Source organism: Acinonyx jubatus, chromosome C1, assembly GCF_027475565.1.
Source record: "Acinonyx jubatus isolate Ajub_Pintada_27869175 chromosome C1, VMU_Ajub_asm_v1.0, whole genome shotgun sequence".
Classification (NCBI taxonomy): domain Eukaryota; kingdom Metazoa; phylum Chordata; class Mammalia; order Carnivora; family Felidae; genus Acinonyx; species Acinonyx jubatus.
Genome location: NC_069381.1, coordinates 55,256,386 through 55,275,499, shown reverse-complemented (window position 1 = coordinate 55,275,499; position 19,114 = coordinate 55,256,386). Strand labels below are relative to the sequence as shown.

The following is a 19,114-nucleotide window of genomic DNA, read 5'->3' as shown; positions in this document are numbered from 1 at the left end:
ATAGACAACATCTTTACCCATTCATCTCTCTGTGGGCACCTAGGCTGCTTCCATATCTTGGCTGTAGTAAATAATGCTTCAGAAAACATAGGGGTGCATACATCTTTTCAAATTAGTGTTTTCGTTTTCTTTAGGTAAATACCCAGTAGTAGAATTACTGGATTGTGTGTTACTTCTATTTTTAATGTTTTGAGGAACCTGCATACAAAATAACAAGTACTTTGAACTGTGAGGGCCAGCCCAGATGTTCATCTTGCTGGTCACCCTGGGAATCCCGTAGATTTTGCTTTTCCTCAAAGCGGTTATCAAGTCCGGACATGTTGGAAAGGAGGTAGGACGTGTTTCCTGCTATACAGTTAACGGAAGGTGAGATGAAAGAGGAAAGGAAAAGTAAGAATCCTATTTTGTCTTATGGCATTACGGTTATGGGTATGTGGACCACGGCCTTTTTTTGTGTGTGGGTGAATGCAGGGAGAAGCACTTCCTGGCCGGTTAACATCGGCATCTGTGACCCAGAGCCTGAGCACTGTGTAAAGTGGGCAAAGGGCCCGGATTGTGGCTGTTTTAGGCCCCTGTGTGCCTCCTTAAAAGGCAGTTACTTCCTCCACACTGTGGACATTGGACATAACTTGCTATATCATGATCTGGAGGAGGAAATGTTAGATAATAATTAACGTATCTTCCATTCTTTAATGCCAGGGCTCATCTTCTAGTGCTTATTATTATTGTGTTACAGGTTGTGAAGTATTTAGGATCGTTGAATTTTACTTTTAACCTTTAATTCTTGAAATTTTCAAACCTATACAAACCGATACAAAAATAGAATGAATTCTGTGTACCCATCACTCAACTTCAGCAATCAGCCCGCGATTGTCAAATGGCCAGTCCTGCTTCCTCCATCCCCTCCCCCACTCTCCCCACTCGCCTAGTTTCTATCACATTTGTTTTGCCCTGAACCTTTTTTTCTGTCCTTAGAGATCTAATTCAGCTTTGCCCATGAAATGACCTGACAAAGTCTCTAATAACACTTGTCTTTAATTCCATAAAATAACGCTAAAGTGATTACATGCAATTGGGATTTTTCTTTAATTTGAGAGAAAGAGAGCACTAGAGAGAGCAAGCATGAGCAGAGGAGAGGGGTGGAGGGAGGAAGAGAATCTTAAGCAGGTTGTGTGCTTAGTGCAGAGCCTGACGTGGGGCTTGATCCCACAATGCTGGCACCATGACCTGAACTGAAATCAAGAGTGGGACGCTCAACTGACTGAGCCACCCAGGAGCCCCAAGTGGGGTTTTTCTTAATGGTGATGCTTGATGCTAAGAAAATTCCCTGGACTTCCTATGCATGGAATTAGACAGCAAGGGCTCTTTGTGCCTGGCTTCCTTTGCTCAGTGTGATGTCTGAGAGATCCGTGCATGTTGTTTGCGTGCACCTCTGCTTGGTTTCTCTTTGCTTCCCACCTATAAGCTCCCTTCTGGCCTGAGCTGCTGGGTGCCTGCCTCCCTGCTTTTCCACCTCTGTGTCTTCCAGGCCTCCTTCATCATCCTGGAGCTCCAACCTGAGCCCATGCTTTCTGGCCCTTACTTAACCTCTCTAGCCTCCTCACACTCTCCCTGGTTGCTCAACGCTCCTCCTCCGCTTTTTGAAAATGCTCAGATGACAGCCATCTCTTGAAACAATCCTCCCACCCCTCAGAGTTCCCGTCAAGTTCCTTGTCTTCACTACACTGCCACTTCTCTAAATATTCCTGACACTCAACCACCTGAGTTCTTGGATTAATAGTTCTCTCTTGTGCCCCTTCTCATTTGACCTGCGTTCACTTCGTGCTCTGGAAAGCTCACCCGGGGGTCCCCAGGAACCCCTTAACCACCCAGTCCTATGAGCTATGGTCACTCCTTCCTTCCTGTACACAACCCCGCCCCCCTAAAGTGGCTAATGACTGGCCCTCCTCCTGGTTTTGTGAGTTACAAATGCTGGGATTGATTGAGATATAGAGATAGAGATAGAGATAGAGATAGAGATAGAGATAGAGATAGAGATAGAGATAGAGATAGAGATAGAGATAGAGATAGAGATTAGATATAGATATAGATCGTAAAAATATGACATGTGGATGCAAGCACAAACTCTGGAACCAGGCTGCTGAAATCGGAGTACCAGCTCCTCTGCATCTACTCCTGAACTGGGGAAAGCAATAGTAATAACCCCATAGCATTGTTTTCAGGAGTAAGAGAGTTAGTATCTGTAAAGGCGTTAGAACAACACTTGGCAAGCATACAACGTGCTATAGACATGGTAGCTGGTGAGACCAAAAGAGTAAAAACTTACTAACTGCAGGAGTGCATAAAAGCAATTCTAAAAATCCCCCAGTTCTCACCACCTAACAATAGCTACATTTTAGAATATATATCCTTCTAGTATGTTTTCTGGGTATAACATTTTTAAGCAAGCATATCTATATAGCATTAACTTCTGCCCTTCTCCCCAACATTCCTCTCTCCTCTTAGCTGTCCCTGCCAGTGTCACCCTGTCCTGGCAGCCCCCTTGGCCCCCTCTCTGCTCCTTTGAATCTGCCCTTTTTGTCCACACCCGTGTGAGGAAGACCCCAGGAAGCTTCCCGCTCTTTTCTTCAGGCCCTCCCTCCGGTGTGGTGCTAAACCACCACTTCTGGGCTGTCAGTCCCCATTCAACCCCAAGAAGGAAGTCTTGTTCATTATTAATGTCTCCTAGCTCTTGGATCCACTCTTTCATTGTGTTCCGGTCACCTTCATCTGTTTGATGAAGTCCTAGGAACAGTAATGACGGGGACAGACAGCCTGTGCCAGGCTCTTTTTTTGTGGGATTGCATTTAATCATTACAGTCCTGAGAGGTAGGCACTCTTGTTTATCCCATTTTACAGGCAGAGAACCTAAGAGTTCAGTGAGGCTAAATCATTCATTCAACATCCTGCAACACTAAGTGACACAGCCCAGATTTGAACCCAGTTCCATCTGACCCCAAAGCCTGGGCTCTTTACCGTATTGCCTGTCCCTAGGCCTTCCATGGAAATAGTCTATCTTGTCTTTCTCTGTCTCCCAGTTCTGTTCCATCCAATGTTGCTCGGTTCTTTTTCTGTTAATACTCCCTAGGTCTGTCACTTCTGCTCAGAAACCTGTGGGGCTCCCATTTTCACATAACAGAATCAGCTTTAACCTACTTTCTGCTGCTCCCTCCATATCCATTCTGAAATTCTCTTCACTCCTTGGCTACCACCTACCCAGTTCCTTCCCTTCAAGGATTGATAAGTTTAAGAAATGTATCCTTCACACACCTCTCTGCTGCCCCAAGTCCCCACTGACCATCCCCTCCCCAAGCTCCTATGCTTACCTTTGTCTTGCTTTATTGGCCTTTTATTCCTTATTTTCCCAAGACTTCCTCTATCCTGTTGGGAGTCCTAAGCCTTTTAACTATCGGTCTGGTATATGCCACATGCCTTGTTTGTTGGGCGGCATAGCCCCCACCGTGACTGTAGACTCTTGTCAGCCTTCTCTTTGACCCTGCTCCTCCAGTGCCTCCAAGCACCTGGCCCCTTCAAAGCCTTAAAACGGCTGCCTGGTTGCCTCTTAATCTAAAATGGATGCAGCAGCACTTGCCCGTTTCTTTGCTTTCAGTCATCTATTAAGTGTTTGGGTGGTTTGTCCAAATGGACTGCAGGCAAGCAAGCGAATGTCTGTCTGCTTAGCAATATCAGAAAGCATGGCCTTTGCTTAAAGTAGATCAGATGCTAGGCCTTTATGACCAGAATCCAAAATGTCTCTGTTCTTCTGCTTTTGAGGGTAGAACAGCTATGTTGTAGAGAATGTCCTGGGCAAGGGATCCCATTGTAGATCACCTCCATCCCTGCTCAGCTAGGGCAGGTGGTAGGCGGTCCAGGAAGGCCGATGGGAAGGGCTCCCAGTTGGTCACAGACATATGGAAAGGAAGGTACAAGTTCTCTGGGTGTGAGTATCAAAAAGGCCACAGACATTACAGGTCAGAGTTTGTTTGGAATGTATGCCCCCTTCCTTTGACAGCTTTGGGCCTGTGTCCTTTGCCAGGAATAACTTCCTCAACATGAAGGCTGTGTGCCTGTTTAGTCCTAGGATAATGCCAGGGATATGGACCAGGCTTGGTTTAAATAGACCAATTGTTGATTTACTTAAAAGCTGGATTCTGCTCCAGTTTAAAAAGTTCTAATTCAGAAATCACCTCCTCCTAACATAGTGGTTCTTCATTAGGGAGCATCTGAACCACCTGGTAAGCTTGTCAAACACCCCACCCCTCCAGAGTGTCTGAATCAGGAGGTCCAGGTGGGGGGTTGAGAATAATCCTCATTTCTTTTTTTTTTTTTTAATGTTTATTTATTTTGAGAGAACACGAGAGAGAGCATGCCCCCACATGTGCATGAGTGGGGAAGCGGGGTGGGGGGGGGGGGGCGCAGTTAGAATCCCAAGCAGTCTCCGTGCTGTTAGCACGGAGCCCAACATGGGGCTCAATCCCATGAACCATGAGATCATGACCTGAGCTGAAATCAAGAGTTGGACACTTAACCAACTGAGCCACCCAAGTGGCCCAAGAACCCTCATTTCTAAGAAGTTCCCAGTGACGATGTTGCTGTCTGCTGGTGTGGAGACTAACCAGTCTATGGGGACTTCTCCACTGGGGCCACTCCCTGCTCTGAGACTGCTTCCCTTCACAAATGCTTATTAGCACCTCAGGGTACCAGGGAACTGTATCTCGAATATGTTCTTATGTTGTTTGGAAATCATTCTCTCACTTCATATAACATCGTTTGCCCCCCCCCTCCCAAAACAGTGAGTCCTTTTAAGGCAGGAGATTTGTCTTCTGCTTCTCTCATCATTCCCACTTCTGCTTTCCAGCCCCAGCAAGCTCCTCACACAGGACCTGCAGGTGGCTGCAGTGTGCAGTGATGGTTAGGAACACCAGGGTTCATTTCAGCCCTGGCACTTACTCGCAAGGTATCCCCGAGAGCTTTGGTTTCCTCACTGGGAAAGTGGTTAATAATCCCACCATCATCATGATCTCCAGAACAGAGTGGTAGTTAAAAAATAAAATAGGGGCGCCTGGGTGGCTCAGTCGGTTAAGTGTCCGACTTTGGCTCAGGTCATGATCTCGTGGTCCGTGAGTTCGAGCCCGCGTCGGGCTCTGTGCTGACAGCTCAGAGCCTGGAGCCTGTTTCAGATTCTGTGTCTCCCTCTCTCTGACCCTCCCCTGTTCATGCTCTGTCTCTCCCTGTCTCAAAAATAAATAAAAAAAGTTAAGTAAGTGAGTAAGTAAATAATAAAATAAAATAAAATAAAATAGGCTACAGAGCCATGCATATAGCATGCTCCCGTTGGTGTTTTCTAAGAGAGATATGTAAATAATCATGCTTGTGTATGCATCACATGTCTTCAGAAGGCGACATGAGGAACTGATAACAGTGATCACCTCATGTAGTCTAGAGTAGGACAGCTAATTTTTGTTGTATGCCCTTTGGGTAAATTTGTTGTTTAAAATTTTTACTAGCAGCATATTGTTTTCAAATTTAAAAATTAGTTAATGAAATAGTAAGTTCTTTTTCAGAGTAAATAAAATAACTTTAAATAAAGCCCATAACAGTGCCTGGCACAGAAAATCACTCTGTAACTGTTAGCTTTTGTGTTGAATATTAAATAATTATAGAATTCATCCATGTATTTATTAACAGACAAGATTGCCAGCTGCCCCTTAAGCCAGCCATGCAAATATGAGCAAATCATTTCTCAAGCTGTCTTGCTATGTTAGGTAGAGAGGAAAACTTGTTTGCAAAGGTCATACTCATTGTTGACTGCAAACACATGCTTCTGCTGGATCCTGGCCTGACATATAGCCTAAGGGTCTGGGTCCTGCACCCCTGTAGGTCACCATCACACAGCTGCGCCCTACGGTCCCCCTTCACTGGCTGAAAACCTGGTTGGGCACAGTATGGGGGTACAAAGCAATCAGCACTGCCCTCAGAATCTGGGTGCTACACAAGTGGCCAGCCCATGCTGAAGGTGAATGTTCACGGGCAGCTTGACCCCGTCAAGTGTCTGGGACTCCACCCAGGCTTCTCAAAGCTGTGAAGGGAACCAAACAGGTGGGTAACCTTTGGCTTGGAACAGTCCGTATTTTGTGGGATACTTGTGGGAAGGAGCAGCAGGGTGTATCCTGTTTCTAAGAAAACAAACACCCAACACAAACACCCCAGAGTGAGACGTTCACTGGCTGATGTGTTGGTGGCTACATCTTACCCAACTGTTTATTAAGGCCCCATTCTCTGCATTAGTCAGTGTGACAGAGAAGATGGCGTGCGATAACTCACCTGTCTGGTTAAGGGTGTGGCTTTGAAGTAAGAGAGATCTGAGTTCAAATTCTGTCTCTACCACTTACTAGCTATCTGATCTTGAGCAAATTATTTAACCTAAGCTTTAGTCTTGACAGATATGATAAAACTGAGCTCTTACGGTTGCAGATGATAGTAAATGAACTAATAACGGTATAGAGTATTTTTAAATAGTACCTAGCATAGAATAAGTAATGAATAAATGTTACTGGTATACTATTATTATTCAGCTAAACTTCTCACAGTCTGGTGGGAAGACAATATTCGTACATACGAAGTCAGTTACATAACAATAAGCATTAGCTGCCATATCATTAGCACCAAAATAAAACTGCTGGATGACAGCTATATGTCTTCCTTCAGAAAGAGTAACATAAGTACACACACAGCTCCTGCTCCCTGCCTCTCTCGTGCCTGGGCCATCCCCTATGGGTCCTTGAACTCCTAAGCTTTAAGCATTTAGCAGGAATTCGTAAAGGGAATAAATTACTGTAAGCAAAAGCAGAGAGGCCTTCCTAGAAGAGATAAAAATGTGAACTAGGGCCTAAAAGAAGAGAGAATTTATTTTATTTTATTTTTTTAATGTTTATTTTGAGAGAGAGAGCATGAGTGGAGGAGGGACAAAGAGAGAGGGAGACACAGAATCCAAAGCAGGCTCCAGGCTCTGCTGTGTCAGCACAGAGCCCGACGCAGGGCTCAGACCCACGAACTGTGAGATCATGACCTGAGCCAAAGTCGGCGGTCAACTGGCTGAGCCACCCAGGTGCCCCCAAAAGAGAGAATGTAAATAGGCCAAGAGAAGCAGGCAGAGAACTTGCTCAGATACTTGCAAGAGGACTTGTAAACACAGCCCACAAGAAAAATGGGGAGTGTGGTGACAGCTCCCTGGCACTAAAGCAGCATCGCAATGAAGCTTCTGGGCCTGGCCTCTGGAATCAGACCGCCTGGGCTCGCATCCCACCCAGGCAGCTTGCTAGCTGTTTGATACGAGGCATACACTTAACTTCTCAATGGCTCAGTTCCTTCATTGGCGATGAGAAGGTTTTTATTATGGTGGCAGAAATATTAGAGAGGATCTGGATTGCAAAGCTGAGCCCTTTGGACTCTTCTGGGGGGACTGGAGAATCCTCTTCTGAGACCAGGGGAAATAAATTGACAGTGCCATTGTATCTGTGCATATACTGGTCAGGATAGATTAGATCGGAGAAAGAAAGACAAGAGGCATGAGTCCTGTTAGGGGCTGATACAGTAGCCCTAACATGAGGTGCTGGGAGCCAAGACAGAGGTCAAATAGCAGTGGGGAGAATGGGGAAGAATAAAAATAAGGGGTTTGTCAAAACATAGGGATCAAGAGAATTTGGGAAGTGCCAGGGTCTGAGGATGCACTGTCTGGTGAGGCAGCCACTGTGTGACTCATGAATACTTCAAGTGCGGCCAGTCCAAATCAAGATGTGCTGTATCTGTAAAATGCAGACCAGGTTTTAAATATTTAGTACCAAAAAAAAGTAAAGCATCTCAGTAATTTTTTACATGGATTACATTTCAATTTTGGTCATATTCATCTAAAGAAGATAACAAAATGTTACTTTTTTCTTTTTTTCATGTGGCTACTAGAAAAAACTTTAAATAATCACATATGTGGCTCACATTTCTATTGGATAACACTTGGTCTAAGGAATTAGGAGAAGGCAAAAGGGGATGCTTTAGTGACCAGGACAGTGGTGGTGTCACTCATAGAGAAAGGGACACCAGCAAGGTTGGAGGCAGGCAGTGGTGTTTCACTGGGTTTTCCATGTGTTGTGTTTAAAGCAACTGGGCACCATTTTGCATGTAAATTTTTTTTAATTTTTTAGTGTTTATTTTTTGAGCGAGAGTGAGCAGGGGAGGGACAGAGAGAGAGAGGGAGGGAGAGAATCCCAACCAGGCTCTGCACTGTCAGCACAGAGCCCAACGTGGGGCTCAGCCCCACAAACTGTGAGATCATGACCTGAGCCGAAATCAAGAGCTGGATGCTCAACTGACTGAGCCACCCAGGTGCCCTACATGTAAATTTAAACAGGCTTTCATTTAAGACATTGAGATTGTGGTAAAGCATTGTATGCGAAGTGCGTTGGTCATAGCTAACGTCATAAGGGTAGATCAACGTCTACTGAGGACCAGTGTGGGTCAGGCAGGTGCTGTGTAATGTATATACGTTCTTTCATTTCCTCCTGGTAACAACCCTGTGAAGTAGGTACTATTATTATCCTTTCTTATTTTACAGATGAGGAAACTGAAGTTCAGAGAAGTGAAGCAACTTGAGGTGTAGTAGTGATGAGCCAGGATCCAAATTTATCTGTCAAAGCCCTGTTCACTCTGCTACATCAGTCCTCCAGGACGGAGCCCTGGAGAAATGAGAAAATGGAGTCAGAGGAAAGAGCTGTACTGTAGAAAGGAATATCACTGGACAAGCAAGAACAGGATAGTCTAGCGTCACTAAGAGGAGAAACTTTTCCAGAAGGAAGTGGCTGTTCAGAAAACAAAGTTAGACTTTTATAGCAAAGAACTGTGTTAGATGATAACAGCTATTTCAAGCTGAAGGGCACTGAATCCTGTAAGTTCAGGTCATTAAAAAGGAGTATTTTCTGGGGCTTGTTCAGAACCCTGGAAAGTTAAGCATGGATAGGAAGTGGCGTTCTTTTAAATGGACATATTTTATTCCCAGGCAAAAATAAACGTGAATAGAACCAAGAGGCAAGACTCTGGCAATCATTATTGGTGTTTCTCAGGGAGACCAAATCAAAATTACATGGGAAGCTTTAAATACAGATTCTTGGGCCCTGCTGCAGACCTATTGAATCAGATTTTTTTTTTTAAATAAGTGCCTCAGATGTTCTAGATATACAGTGAAGTTAGGAACCCGCTACTCAGGCTCTGCAGCTCTCTCCTGGATTTATTACCCAGATTGGCTCATTCTCGTGGCTTCCTACCAGCTTCGCTAGGGATGATGGGATCATCCTCTGTCTTTAGCAATAGCCTTACCTAGAGTCTGGGACAGTCCTTCTCTTAATGAAGAGCAACCAATTCTTCTTCACTTCAGTCTTCTTCCAAGGCCACTTTCTCAACACCTGCTGTCATTGGTATGGAGACCACCTATCTAAATGAGTAGTGGGCCCTAAATGGAGGTCATGTCTTCTTTTGTCCAGGGCTCCTGACAGTTCCCCCCCTTCCTTCCCATTCCTTCCTGTACTCTTAATGTTCAGAGACCAGCAGTATAGGGTGGTGATTAAGAGGATGACCTTGGAAGTCAGGTGGCCTGAGTCCCAGCTCTGCTACATAAATCAGCATACTCTTCAGCAAGACTCTTTTGGCCTCTCTGTGTTTCATCTGTAAAACAGAAATGATAGAAGAACTCATCTCTAAGAGGATTAAATGAAATGATTCATGGAATTCACTTACCAGGCACATAATAAATGGTGGTAGTTGTCACATTTTGTCATTATACCTACAACAGTAACATTGTCACCACCATCATCATTATTATTCAGGGACATGTGGCTGGATGGCAGGTAAAGTGAACTCATCAAAGGTACCAGATGAGGACCTCGCAGGGGTCTGCAAGTATAAAAGCATGCTACTTTTAGAGGATGCACTCTTGAGGTCTTGAGAGAATGCTGTTCTTACTCTTTTTCATTCTGCTCATTCTGAGCCCATATAAAGTCTTAGAAGAGCTCCAGTCACTCTGTCTTCCCCAGCCACAGTGGCATTTTCCACTGTTCCATGCAGCCCTTCCTCATCACGCCCTCTCATTTTTCTCCCCATGGGCCGGTAACTTGTTCTTTTTGCTCTTTGCTCTCAAAACTGGACAGGAACAGGGCAGGACATGGGGCTGGTCACGGGTTCACCACTCTTGATCTTACAGCCTGTGAGCTCTGGTTGGGGAGAAGGAGAAAGAGAATGTTATGGCTTGCATCTCCACGTTTTCAGGTCTTAGGGTTTGATGTGTTCAATCGTGGCATGATAATAATAGAAATCACAGCTAGCCTTTGTAAGTTATTTACAGATTACAAAACAACAGATTAACAATTGTGTATCAGTCAAGGTTCAGTTACCACAAGCAGCGTGCTTGGCAGTGCGAGCAGAATGGGCTTTCGTACAGGGGATGAGGTACTTGTGTAATCAGTAGAAGGGCCGGAGCAACTGGTTCTTGACTTCTCGACCAGGACCAGCTTCCAGACATCACCACAGAACTGGCCCCGGGGGCCCAGCAGGAGGTGGAGAATTGGGAGACTGCTGTAGCCACACAGTTTCTTAGCACCACATCGATAGAGACTGCATGCTGGGATGCTCCCAAAGAGCAACTTGCTCACCGCCCTGCTTGCCAGCAGAAAATAAGCCAAGCCGCAAGCACCGGCCTTCTCACTTCCACCTTCAGATCTCTGATGATCACATCCCTATCCCTTTGGCGGAGCCCGCATCCTCCAGATCCCTAGTTGTAAGAGAACGAGCCGTGGCTCGTAGATGTCCGTCTTCTCCCTGCACCTTCACATGTTCTCCCCTCTGTGCCCATCTGTCTCTAAATTCCCTCTTCTTTTTTCTTTTTTTATTTGAGAGGGAGAGCATGCGCAAGCAAGCAAGGTAGGGGCAGGGAGAGAGAGAGAGAGAGAATATATATCCCAAACAGTCTCTGCACTGTGAACACAGACCCTTGATGTGGGGCTTGAACCCACAAACCTGTGAGACCATGACCTGAACCGAAATCAAGAGTTGGATGCTTAACTGACTGAGCCATCCTGATGCTCCCTAAATTCCCTCTTCTTATAAGGACACGAGTCATATTGGATCAGGGCCCACCCTAATAACCTCTTTTAACTTAATCATGTCTGTAAAGGCCCTATCTCCAAATACACTTTATTCTGAGTTATGGGGGGTTACTTTTCTTTCCATCAGGGCGGTTCAGTAGGGCGCCCCAGGAGGAAGGTAGGGCAGTTGTTCAGTGCCAACCATCAGGGACTGCAGGTGCCTAGAGTACTTCTCAGGGGATGTGATCAGAAGGTATAGGTACTTAACACTCAGCAAAAGTATTCTTTGTATTTATTATACTCACATGCTTATGTTATCTGATGCTCTTAACAGCTCTTTGAAATAGGAAAGTATTATTATCCCCACTTTTCCCATGAGAAAATTGAGGCTTACATGGGTTGCGAGTCCTTCCCTGGGGCCCCAGAACTAGGCAGTGGCAAGGGCAGGAGTGAGCTCAAGTCCCCTGCCCTAATCCTTGAGTATGTCCCTGGAACTAAATGTCCAAGGCATAGTACAAAGGCCATGTCACAAGTTCAAATAGAGGGATGGGCAGGTATGCCAGCAAATGTTAAAGCAGCAGCCTCTACTTAGATTCAGCCCAGTTTTATAAAATTTTCTGATTTTTCCAGAAATCTTTCTTTGTCTGAAAGGGATAGCTCAGTTTTTCAAATGTTGACAATTTAAAGTCAACCCCCCCCCCCCCCAACACACACAGTTGAGTTAACCCTGTGCGGGGCCCAATCAAACACATCAGTAGTCTGGATTCAGCCTGCAGGCTCTGATTTAAAAGAAGTGTTCAGGAGATAGAGACACTGTTCTACGGATCTGACTGTCCTCCCTCTAAGGCCATATTAGAAACATGTTGCTACCTCATCATATTGCCTTGACATTCTTCTTTTGCTCTTTTGCTGGGTGAATTTTTCTCCTGTTTCACACCTGAATGCATGATTTTCAGTCTTGTCAGTGAACCAAGGGATCCAACATTATTAAGTATCTGTGTGTACAAGCTACGTACTGATAGGCACTCTTGTTTCTCTTCCCAACAACCCTGTGAGCTAAGTGTTGCTGCCTGCACCCCGTTAATAGATGAGGGGGACTGATAAAGGGCCAAGCCAGGGTAAGACATTAAGACTTTGATAGTTGAAGGAAGATCAGATGGAAGCCTTTTTTTTTTTTTTTTTTTTTTTTTAACCTGCTCTTTTATTATAGACACAAGGGGTGTATTTGCTCAGAACACTGGCTTCGGTCCAGTGCTTCAGTTATTTGCCCGGCCAGGATGACCTTGTGATTCAGCTGCTGCTTCCCCAAGTGTGCTCCCTCACACACTTTCCATCCCCACCCTCTCCGTGCAGCAGACCCCTCTGGACAAAGGTTAAGATGCTCTTCTTTCCCTAATGGGAAATGTTCCTAGGAATTTCTAGGAACCTAAGAATTCAGATGAACAACAGCCTTAAAACCAATGCCAGCTATTTGAATCACTAAATATTATGTATGTTTATTCAGATTTGCTAGCCACCTGTAAAAATGTGAACAAGGCTGCAGAAGCTACAGCCAGGGTTTCATGAAACTGGGGGTCTGTGCAGGCCTCTGCCCTTTAGGGAGGCAGAGGCAGGGCTGGTGGCTCAGGATCTCCAGATGCTGACCTCAGTCCTTGCCTGGTCGTGACAGCTAGAACATTCTTGCTTAGCTTGTGGAAAGGAGAGGGGAGGCCTGTTTTTCAGGACACCGGATAAACAGATGCTTTCTGCACCAGAAGGGCTGTTGCACAGACACAAAGCAGTCAGCAAGCCCACAACTCCAGGTCATCAGTGTCAAGGTCACCCTAGCCCTGAGTGTTTGTGAATCAAATTAATTGGAATTGTATCCTTTCCTTGGTGCAGTAGGAAGCATGGCTTCCGGGGTGAAAGGCTTATGAGCTGGTTCAGGGCTTATGAGCTGGGTTAACTTGAAGCAAGTTTTTCTAATTTCAGTTGCCTCATCTATAAAATGAGTATGAAATAGTAATAACACCTTTCAGGATCGTAGTGAGGCTTCACGGACCGCTGCGCATGAAAGCAACGTGTGCAGTCTAGGGTTTCATACAAATATCTGGTGGTGTTTGCCTTGGAAGCTTTCTTAAAATAAGAATAAAGCAAGCTTTTTATCCACGTGGTAGCACAAACAGACAGACATCCTTGCCTTTGAGGGAAGAGCAAAGAAAACCCGCTCAAGGCACAAAGATGGTTGGAGATACCTGTTCTCTCGGTCCAGCTGTTGAGGAGATTCAGAGAAGCTGCAGGTTAGGAGGACGTCGTCAGCTAGACCTCCAGCTCCTGGAAACACCTCCTCTCTCTCCACAACCAAATAGCAGTGGCCGTTTTTGCAGTGACAGGAGGCATCTCAGCCCTGGGTCCCTCCATGGGGCTCCTTAAGTTGAAACTGTAACTTTGATCTGACTTTTCCCTGAGTTAGAAGAATGTTGTAATAAGAGATGATGTTCTCCAGTGGCCTGGTACACAACTTTTTCTAGGAATGGCCACAAATACCCCATTTAATTGACCTACCAAACGCTATTCCTATATTCAGTAGGAAGTTGGTGGTGGTTAATAATCTGTGAAGCTGTGAAAATCACCCATCTCCTAAACTTTAACTACTTTTCTGGGTGAGTTTAGACATATGCTAGGAGAGGGAAACAGACTTTGAGAAAAGAACTCATATTTGCGTTGGGAGCCCAAGATAAGTTGGTGGGGCCAGAGGACAGGCTCCACTCCCCCTGAAGCAGAAGAGAAAGTGTCCCCAGGAGAAGGAAGCAGGAAGCTGTCTGAGAAACAGGGAGGACTGTGAAGGGAGCAGATATCAGAATAGGGGAAACCTGCCAGAGACGCTAAACCTGCAAGTATGATCCGTGAATTGCTGTTTTCAATCACAACTATAATACACGAAGAAACTCACGGGTACTAGAGGCAAAGTTTCTTACCAATTTCAGAGGGACCTACCCCAGTATTTAAAAAAAAATTTTTTAAGAGACAGGGGGAGCGAGCCGGGGAGGGGCAGAGAGAGAAGGAGACACAGAATCTGAAGCAGGCTCCGAGCTGTCAGCACAGAGTCAGACGCAGGGCTCGAAGGAACGAACGAACCGTGAGATCATGGCCTGAGCTGAAGTTGTACACTTAACTGACTGAGCTACCCAGGTGCCCCTACCCCAGTATTTTATAGAGCCTGACCGTGGACTCTTTGCTCATAGCTATGCGGGTGGGAGCAACGAGTGGTCCAGGCCTGACCGATGTGAACTGGTGTGCAGTTACAGGGAAACTTGCTCAGGCCTTGGAAACTTTATGCCCTGGAGCCTGAGAAGAGAATGCTTGGCGTTATTCTCATGCAAAGGGACATTTAGAAAGTCCTTAGGATGCAGCCTGGAAACCACAGGCCCTTCAGAAGGGTTTCATATTCACATTCTGGAGGTTGGGGGCCAAATCTCAGAAACCTCGCCAACTGGCACAGGAGCCCAGTTTAACATGCTGCAGGGCACAAAACGTGGAACTAGAATGCCATGAATCAGGATGCTTCATTCTGCTTGCAGGGAGGTTTGCCTTCTGCCTCGGTCCCATTTCGAAGGCTCTGTTAATAAATGCTTGCCTGGGAGCACAGAACAACACTGGGCCAGGCCACTGGGTATGAGCAAAACCACTGGGAGAGGACCCTAGGCCTCTCCCTTGGGTGGGGCGGGATGATTGGAATCTGAGGAAGAGGCAGCGAGTCAGGGAGTGTTGAAATGAGGTCACCAAGGCCTAGGATTAAAGCCGGGCCACCCTGCCCTGTGTATGATGTATGGATGATTCCTCCTCCCAGTTTCCTGCACTGGTGGGACATCCTTATTTCTAGGGGAATCCTCTGTTGTCTGTCACCAGCCATTCCATTCTACCCTGACAGCGGAGTGCAGCAGAATCGCCTAAGGATGCACTTACAAGGGGCCTCATGCCATGGCCCACCCAGGCCCCGTCATCAGAATCCTGGAGCCCCGCTGACCTGGGCGAGGCAGCCAGGTACACAGGCAATTCTGATTCACCGTGCTGGGTGTGGCCTCCCAAGGATAAATACAAGAGCAGCTGCTATTTTTGGGGTGCCTTGGTCCTCTGATAAACACTACATGTGCATCAGCAAAGTGGCTCCTCAAAAACCATCATCTCCTCAAATGATGCAGAAGAAAGCTTGGGCTCATAGAGGTTAAGTGATCAGCCCAGTTTCACCCAGCTAGTAAGTGGCAGAGGCAGGGTCCAAACCCAGGAATATGAAGCATGACGATGAGGCTGGATGTCAAAGTTCTGCACACGGTTAAAAACACAGGTTTATTTGTACAGTTGACCCAAAGCCACCTCTGACCAAAGCCCTGTCTAAATCTTGGAGCCAAGCCCTTGGGAGCATTCCAAGTGTGGCAGAGCTCAGGCAGAGCACCTTGGTGCCCACGTGGTGGACACCATGGAGCCTGGGGGTTGTGGGCATGTTTTGTAGCCCTGCCTGGTCCTAGGCCTTTATGGCAGAGATGCTTTTTGCAAGTGCGGCCCTTCCAGAAGGTTGAGTCAGTCTGGGTTTGCTGCAGGCGCCACGGTGCCCCAAGACTTTGCTGAGCGCTTGCATAGTATGAGGGAGGCATACCTACTGTCCACCTGCTTCTATGAGTCACAAAACTGCCACCCGGCCTGCCAGCTCTGCATTTTCCCCCACTCGCCACCGTGCCAAGACAGAACTTAGCCATATATGGCAGGGGCACCAGTAGTGCTTTTCCCTAGCCTGCCTGCCTTTTGGAATATGTCCTTGGACAACCAGCCGGGTTAAAGCTCAAGGTCCAGGAGGTTTAATTTCCTTTTTACCAGGTGGCTGGGGAGCGAGAGAAAAAGAGCAGCCTTGGCTCCAAGGGCTCAGGCCCGAGAGGAGAGTCAACCCCCAAACATGTGGTGGGGGTACAGGATTAGCAAGTGCCCTGGGCGCCCCGGCTGAGGCCAGAGAGAGGTAAAGGAGGGAAAGATAGAGTTCTGTTAAATATTCAGGCTTTAGGCTGCTCAGTGTATCCCCTTTGACATTTGCAGGGGGTTCATCATTGAGAGTCTTTCAGCTGAAAGGTTCCCACTTTTTCTTGAATAAAGGCTTCCTTATCTGCCTAACTAACATTCCTCAAATGATTGCAAACCTCGATAGCACCTAAAAATGCACCCTTTGTGCAAAGTTCTCCAGAGGCACTCTCCTTTGCTGTTTTCTGTTGCCAGGACTTGAATCAGTGTAATAGTTGGGTAAGAGAGCCAAAATGAAATAAAATCAAACCTTCTATTAAAGGACATAGCAGTAATATTAAACTACACACGTAATGTGGCCTGTGCTTGCATACGCTCATATGTGCCGGAGGCCCCCTAACTACTGCAAATGTTTATGTATATTTGTTTCCTCTCAGAAGATGCTAGAAAAGGCTCCATTGTGCTGCGTGTTGGGGTGGACGGATGAAACTAGTACTGGGTTTCTGCAAAGGAAAGATTTATGAAGGAGCTCCAATGGGAGGGCATTCTCATAACTACCTCACAGAGCCCGTGATGACTGGGAAAAATGCATCCTTTTCCCCTAAGTAATGCAAACTTTAGGAATGTTTAAACAACTTACATTCTTTTCAGGTTTCAGGTAAAAACAATACCTGACAATGTCGAGCAAAACAGCAAGCACCAACAACATCGCCCAGGCAAGGAGAACTGTGCAGCAGTTGAGAATGGAAGCCTCCATTGAGAGAATAAAGGTAAGAGGCCTGGATGGGATCAGACGTGTTTTCTGATCAGGCCCCTCTGCTCCCCACGGCGGGGCCACGTTTCCGAGAAGGCAGTGCCATTCCCTGCGGCTTGGGGCCAGGATTTTCCTAGGGCCGGCTGAGAGCCTCAGAATCTAACGTTCATTTCTGCCCGGCCTGGGCTTCATTTCAAAAGCACAGGCAAGCCAAAGTGTCTGAGTTAGCCTCTCTGTTGGAACAGAAAACCTAGACCCAATGACAGGATTCCCCAAGAACCGACCTTCCCTGAAGGAACACAGCCAAGTCCCGTGATCTCTGTGTTCTGCACTGGGACAGAGGTTCTAGATGGATTTTATAAACACCCTTGTTATCCCTCTGGAATTTACTAAGTGCGTTAGAGTATAGTCTGGCATAGCAAGTCAACACTCGGGGTCTCCTTTTTTAAGACTACGCCACTTTTTTAAATGTGTGTGCACTATTTTAATGACCACATTCTGTACCCGGGGTGAGTAATGCCAGCCTTAGTTGAGATCTACGAGAAAGGGGAAGGCATTTGTTAGGTCACCTGACTTTGAAGTCTTTTCTCCCCAAATCCCAAGAGAGAACTAGGCAGTGTGTGCCCTGGAATGTTGTGAGTAATGCTGTTTCCTAGAAACTGAAGCAGTCACCTGATACATTCCTCTGGGCCTGGAGATAGTCACCTGTCTTCAAAACACGAGGCTGCTTATGCTGTATTTGACAGGACTCAGCTGCCCTGTGTTCCTTGCCTTGAGGACACTGATCTGATTATTCTGTGGAATAGCCCACCCAGACTTCTGAACAGGGTGTGGCATTTTCTGTTTTTAACTCATGCCAGAGGAACGCACTGAATCTTCCCATTCTGGTTTTATCCCTCCTTTTATTTTTCTAAGACCAACCTTTAACAGTAGAACCTAAAGCTCTTCTCTCAAGAATACAGACTCGAAGCCCATAATTCAGTTCCAATTTTGTATCAAATACAAACTAAGATACAGCCTTCCCTTGATTCACATATACTTCCCCATTCCCACGCTTATTTTGAAAAGCATCAAACCTGTAAAAGAGCTATCACAACAAACACCCATATACCCTTTGCCACGATTCACCAATTATTAACATTTTGCCACATTTGCTTTTTCTGTGTCTTGTACACACACCCACACAACACATACCCTTTAAACTACTTGAAAGTTATTTGCAAACATCGTGACTCTTCACCCTTAAATACTTCACCTTCCTCATAACCACACTACAGTTATAACATTCGGGATCATCTAATAATATCTAACACACAGGCCACTTTTGAAGAATCCAGGCCACTCATTTTGCAGAATGGCCCTCCCATGGGATACCATTGCTTGCCGATGCTTCGATGCCGGCTAAATGTTTTGGCGGGAATAGTTGCTAGCTGGTGGTGCGTCATCTGTGCTCACCCTAGGAGACACGTGATGTCATTTTTCTCCGATCTTTAAATCCGATCACTTGGTTAAAGAAGCAGAGCTACCAGATTTGTCCGTTTACAAATCTTTTTCCTTTTTAACTGACAAGTAATCTGGGAGAAACGGGGTCTGGAAAGATCACTCCACCAGTCTTCTACACAGAGGACCAGCATTCAACTACCCTTTTAAAGTTTGTGAATACATTATATTCTTGCGTGTTTGCTTTGGTTCATCCACACGTCAGGTCTCAAAGGCATCGGCGGACCTCATGTCCTACTGTGAGGAGCACGCCAGGAGCGACCCTTTGCTGATCGGGATACCAACCTCAGAAAACCCTTTCAAGGATAAAAAAACTTGCATCATCTTATAGAGGAACACGGAAACCGTCCCTCGCCTCTTCTCAACAAAGCAAATTATGAGCAGCTCCTTGGAAGACATTTACCTTCAGCTTATTTGGTAACCACTGCTAATAACTAAAATACTCTAACTTGGAACGATTGACTCTGATGTCTTTATTTTCCAAGCTGCCCTTTCTCTAAAACACCTTTTACTCATTTAATACAGAATAACAATCTTCTTTTCCATTTGATAACTATGGTGTCCTATTGGGTTACTGCTTCAGAAAAGTTGGTCTGGGCCATTTTAAAAAAACATTATCTGCTTTTAAATAATAGGGTTGTGCCAACCTGTACAGTGTACATGGGTGAGGAGTGTTTTGTGTATATATATATATGTCTTTGTATATACA

The 19,114-nt window shown here is 45.8% G+C and overlaps 1 protein-coding gene across 3 annotated transcripts in view; it reads left to right on the top strand.

The window, feature by feature from the left end:
• GNG12 (G protein subunit gamma 12) overlaps positions 1–18,860 on the top strand; it is a 124,078-nt gene extending 105,218 nt beyond the window's left edge. For all 3 annotated transcript variants that reach the window (XM_027058902.2, XM_027058900.2, XM_053214206.1), the window contains exons 3-4: positions 16,803–16,921; positions 18,611–18,860. In XM_027058902.2, coding sequence (XP_026914703.1) covers positions 16,829–16,921; positions 18,611–18,736 — 219 coding nt within the window. In that variant the 5' untranslated portion in view covers positions 16,803–16,828 and the 3' untranslated portion in view covers positions 18,737–18,860. The remainder of the gene's footprint in view (positions 1–16,802; positions 16,922–18,610) is intronic.
• Positions 18,861–19,114: the final 254 nt, after the last annotated feature.